Source organism: Lactuca virosa, chromosome 7 (assembly GCF_052849685.1).
Source record: "Lactuca virosa cultivar CGN04683 chromosome 7, Lactuca_virosa_CGN04683_v6, whole genome shotgun sequence".
Classification (NCBI taxonomy): domain Eukaryota; kingdom Viridiplantae; phylum Streptophyta; class Magnoliopsida; order Asterales; family Asteraceae; genus Lactuca; species Lactuca virosa.
The window spans coordinates 246,673,677-246,678,143 of record NC_136432.1 but is presented as its reverse complement, the minus strand read 5'-3'; the positions used below and the strand labels follow the sequence as shown (position 1 = coordinate 246,678,143).

At 42.6% G+C, this 4,467-nt stretch overlaps 2 protein-coding genes across 2 annotated transcripts; both read left to right on the top strand.

Annotated features, from left to right (window-relative positions):
* LOC145127689 (uncharacterized) lies at nt 1–1,194 on the top strand. The gene is made up of 3 exons (XM_079062838.1): nt 1–333; nt 418–868; nt 965–1,194. The coding sequence occupies exons 1-3, from the start codon at nt 1–3 to the stop codon at nt 1,192–1,194; spliced, it is 1,014 nt and encodes a 337-aa protein (XP_078918964.1).
* A 2,209-nt stretch (nt 1,195–3,403) lies between these two features.
* Nucleotides 3,404–4,081, top strand: LOC145127688 (uncharacterized). The gene has a single exon (XM_079062837.1). It carries the CDS (start codon nt 3,404–3,406, stop codon nt 4,079–4,081), a length of 678 nt encoding a protein of 225 aa, XP_078918963.1.
* Nucleotides 4,082–4,467: the final 386 nt, after the last annotated feature.

Genomic DNA, 4,467 nt, shown 5'->3' with positions numbered 1-4,467 from the left:
ATGGGAGATATAGTTACATCCATAAGCAAGTTGGAGTCTCATGGTAAACTCCCTTCTCAAACCGAAAAGATTCCAAATGTCAATGTGGTGACCTTGAGAAGTGGCAAACAAACCGGAGAAAGTAGTTCAAAGAAGAAGCCAAGGGATAAAGAGGAAGAAATAGAAGTCATTCCCATTGAAGAACCTATAGTCAAGAATGATGCACAAGCCGGAGCCCCAAAGAAGACAACCCCTCTAGTGACTCCAATAGCCACTCAACCGCCATTCCCCTCCCGACTTGCAACTTCGAAGAAGAAAATGGAGGAAAAAGAGATTTTGGACACCTTCCGAAAGGTAGAAGTAAACATCCCTCTACTTGATGCAATCAAGCAAATCCCGAGATATGTAAAGTTTTTGAAAGAACTTTGTACCAACTAGAGGAAGTTGAAGGGAAATGAGAAAATTTCGATGAATGAAAACGCATCCGCGGTTTTACAAAGGAAGCTTCCACCCAAGTGCAAAGATCCGGGAATGTTTACCGTTCCTTGCAAGATAGGAGATGTCACTTTTAGTAGTGCCATGCTTGACCTTGGTGCTTCTATTAACGTCATGCCCTATTCGGTGTATGAATCATTGAATGTTGGACCTTTAAGTGAAACCGGTGTCATAATCTCTCTTGCGGATAAATCAAGTGTCTTTCCTAGAGGTGTTTTGGAGGATGTCCTAGTGCAAGTAAACCAATTGGTCTTCCCGGCAGATTTCTATGTGATTGATCTAGATGAACAAGTGTCCTCAAAGTCGGGTATAATTTTACTTGGGAGACCATTCTTGAAGACGGCTAGAACAAAGATTGATGTGTATGCGGGAAGCTTAACAATGGAGTTTGATGGTGAAACAATAAGTTTTAACATTTATGATGCTATGAGATATCCTAGTGATGTTTCATCCTTGTGTTTTGTTGATGTTATTGAACCATTAACCCAAGAGTTGTTCGAGTTGTCTAATGGTGACACGTTGGAGATGGTTTTGAGCAAAGGGTTTGATTGTGGAAAGTTAGCCAAGAAGTTGAAGCTCTACTCACTAGACCCCGAAGTTGAAAGATTGGTTAACAATTTGGAGATCAAGAAGACCACTCAATTTAGTGTGAAGCAAATTGAATTACCTCAAACTCACACAAGATTGCCACCCTCCCTTGTTCAACCTCCGGAATTATAATTGAAGGTCCTTCCTCAACATTTGAAATATGCGTACTTAGGAAACAACGAGACTCTTCCGGTCATCATTTCAACTCACTTAACCGAATGTGAAGAAGAGCAACTCCTCAAGGTGTTGAGGGAGCATAAAGAAGCCATGGGTTGGACGATTGCGGATATCAAAGGGTTGAGCCCCTCCACTTGCATGCACAAAATTCTAATGGAGGATGAATGCAAGCCAAGTAGAGACGCGCAAAGAAGGTTGAATCCGCCAATGATGGAAGTGGTCAAGAAAGAGATTTTGAAGCTCTTAGATGCGGGAATGATCTATCCAATCTCGGATAGCAAGTGGGTGAGCCCGGTGCAATTCGTTCCAAAGAAGACGGGAATCACGGTAGTCGAGAACAACAAAGGTATGATGGTCCCCACCCGTGTGCAAAACGGGTGGAGAGTATGTATTGACTACCGCAAACTCAATGCAAGCACAAGAAAAGATCACTTCCCATTACCTTTCATTGATCAAATGTTAGAAAGGTTGGCCGGGAAATCACATTATTTTTGTCTAGACGGGTACTCCGGTTTTCACCAAATCCCGGTGGCACCGGAAGACCAAGAAAAGACAACATTTACATGTCCATTTGCCACTTTCGCATACCGGAGAATGCCATTTGGATTATGTAACTCCCCGACCACTTTCCAACGTTGCATGGTTAGTATCTTTTCCGAATATGTCGAAAACATAATTGAGGTTTTATGGACGATTTTACGGTATATGGAAATTCCTTTCAAGAGTGTTTGACCAATCTCACCAAAATTTTGAAAAAATGTATTGAAACAAATTTGGTTTTAAATTTTGAGAAGTGTCATTTCATGGTGAGTCAAGGTCTCATTTTGGGTCACATTGTGTCAAAGAAAGGAATTGAGGTAGATAAGGCCAAAATTGATGTTATTCAAAGCTTACCTTACCCGACTTGTGTTCGGGAAGTTCGTTCTTTTTTGGGTCATGCAGGTTTCTACCGACGATTCATCAAGGACTTTTCAAAGATAACAAGACCAATGTGACAACTCTTGCAAAAGGATGTTGATTTCGAGTTCAATGAGGCGTGCAAAGAAGCTTTCAATAAGCTCAAGGAGTTGCTTACATCCGCCCCCATCATGCAAGCACCAAATTGGGATCTCCCCTTTGAGATCATGTGTGATGCAAGCAACTATGCAATAGGCGCCGTTTTGGGTCAAAAGAATGGACGAGCCTCCCATGTGATCTACTATGCATCGAGAACACTAGACAATGCTCAAAGCAACTACTCTACTACGGAGAAGGAGCTATTGGCCATAGTGTTCGCCTTGGAGAAATTTAGACAATACCTACTTGGTACCAAGGTCATTGTGTATTCGGATCACGCAGCTCTTAAGTACTTGATGACGAAGAAAGATGCAAAGCCTAGAATCATCCGGTGGATTTTATTGTTACAAGAATTTGATTTGGAAATCCGGGACAAGAGTGGATGCGAGAACCTTGTTGCCGACCACCTAAGCCGGATCACTTCAAATGAAACTCCTCTCCCTTTGCATGACGAGTTTCCGGATGAGCATCTCTTTTCCCTTACTCAATCTACTCCTTGGTATGCCGATATCGTTAACTTTTTGGTCACGAAAAGGTATCCCGACACATTCACACGTGCTCAAAAAGACAAGCTCAAAAGTGATGTAAAATACTATGTGTGGGATGAACCTTATTTGTGGAAACATTGTCCCGATCAAATTATTAGGCGATGTGTGCCCCAACAAGAGCATCAATCCATTTTACAATTTTGTCATGAACTTGCTTGTGGGGGACACTTCGGACCTAGCCGGACCTTGAGAAAGGTCCTTGAGTGTGGACTATTTTGGCCAACCATGTCACGCGATTGTTACTTGTTTTGCAAAAGTTGTGAACGGTGCCAAAGGACGGGGAACAATTCACAAAAGAATAAAATGCCACAAAATCCCATCCTTGTTTGTGAAGTTTTTGACGTATGGGGGATTGATTTCATGGGCCCATTCCCCGTTTCGTTTGGCAACATTTACATCTTGCTCGCGGTTAACTATGTTTCTAAGTGGATTGAAGCCAAAGCTACACGATCGGACGATGCCAAAACAGTTATCGAGTTTTTGAAGTCTAATGTTTTTGTGAGGTTTGGTGTGCCTAGGGCTTTGATTAGTGATAGGGGACACACTTTTGCAACAAGATGATGGAGGCTTTATTGAAGAAGTACAACGTGACCCACCGTGTTTTAACCGCCTACCACCCTCAAACGAACGGTAAAGCGGTAGTTTCGAATCATGAGGTGAAGAGTATCCTTGAGAAAACGGTAAATCCCTCAAGGAAAGATTGGAGTTTAAGGCTTGATGATGCCTTGTGGGCCTATCGGACCGCGTATAAGACCTCGATAGCAATGTCTCCATTTAGGTTGGTTTTTGGAAAACCTTGTCATCTTCCCGTGGAATTGGAACACCGTGCATTTTGGGCGGTCAAGCAATGCAACTTCAACATCGATGAAGCGGGAAGGAATAGGAAGCTTCAACTTCAAGAGTTAGAGGAGTTGAGAAATGACTCCTATGAAAACTCAAGAATTTACAAGGAGAAGACGAAGCTTTTCCATGACAAGTCCATTACCCGCAAGCATTTCAAGCCAGGACATAGGGTTTTGCTTTACCATTCGCGATTGAAATTATTTCCTGGAAAGTTGAGGTCAAGATGGATGGGTCCATTTGTTGTGCTAAAAGTCTTTGAGCATGGAGCGGTTGAGATTCAAAGTGAAGAAACGAGGCAAATCTTTAAAGTCAATGGGCATCGATTGAAACCTTTCTATGAAGGTTTTAACGCAAATGTCCTAGATGTCATCCAATTGGATGCCCCGGTGTACTGAAATCAAGAGGGAAGCACGTCTCGTCAAAGACGTTAAAGAGGGGCATTTTTGGAAAACTAAAAGTTTTCATCTTTTCTAGTTCCGAATAAATGTCGTAGATGGACCATTTTTGCGTTTAACATCTCTTCTTCTTCCTTCTTGCGGTAAAAGAATGTTGGATTTGAAGGCCCGGTGTTCGTATTGGTCAAAGAGCAAAAATTGAGAAAAATGGCAACAGCACTCACGCGGTTCGCGTGTACTCCAAGGTCCGTCCGCGTTAATAAACAAATGGACCGCGTGTGGTCCCCTAAACTGTCCGCGTCCATTTTCAGAAGACTGAAGACTTTCAAGCCAATTCACGCGGTCCGCGTGTACTCCAAGGTCCGTCCGCGTGTTTATTAAAACGG

Coding starts and splice junctions, on each gene's coding strand:
- LOC145127689 (XM_079062838.1), top strand. CDS start 1: ATGGGAGATATAGTTACATCCATAAGCAAGTTGGAGTCTCATGGTAAA. Junction 334..417: donor TTTTGGACACCTTCCGAAAG/GTAGAAGTAAAC, acceptor TGTACCAACTAG/AGGAAGTTGAAGGGAAATGA. Junction 869..964: donor CTTAACAATGGAGTTTGATG/GTGAAACAATAA, acceptor CATTAACCCAAG/AGTTGTTCGAGTTGTCTAAT.
- LOC145127688 (XM_079062837.1), top strand. CDS start 3,404: ATGGAGGCTTTATTGAAGAAGTACAACGTGACCCACCGTGTTTTAACC.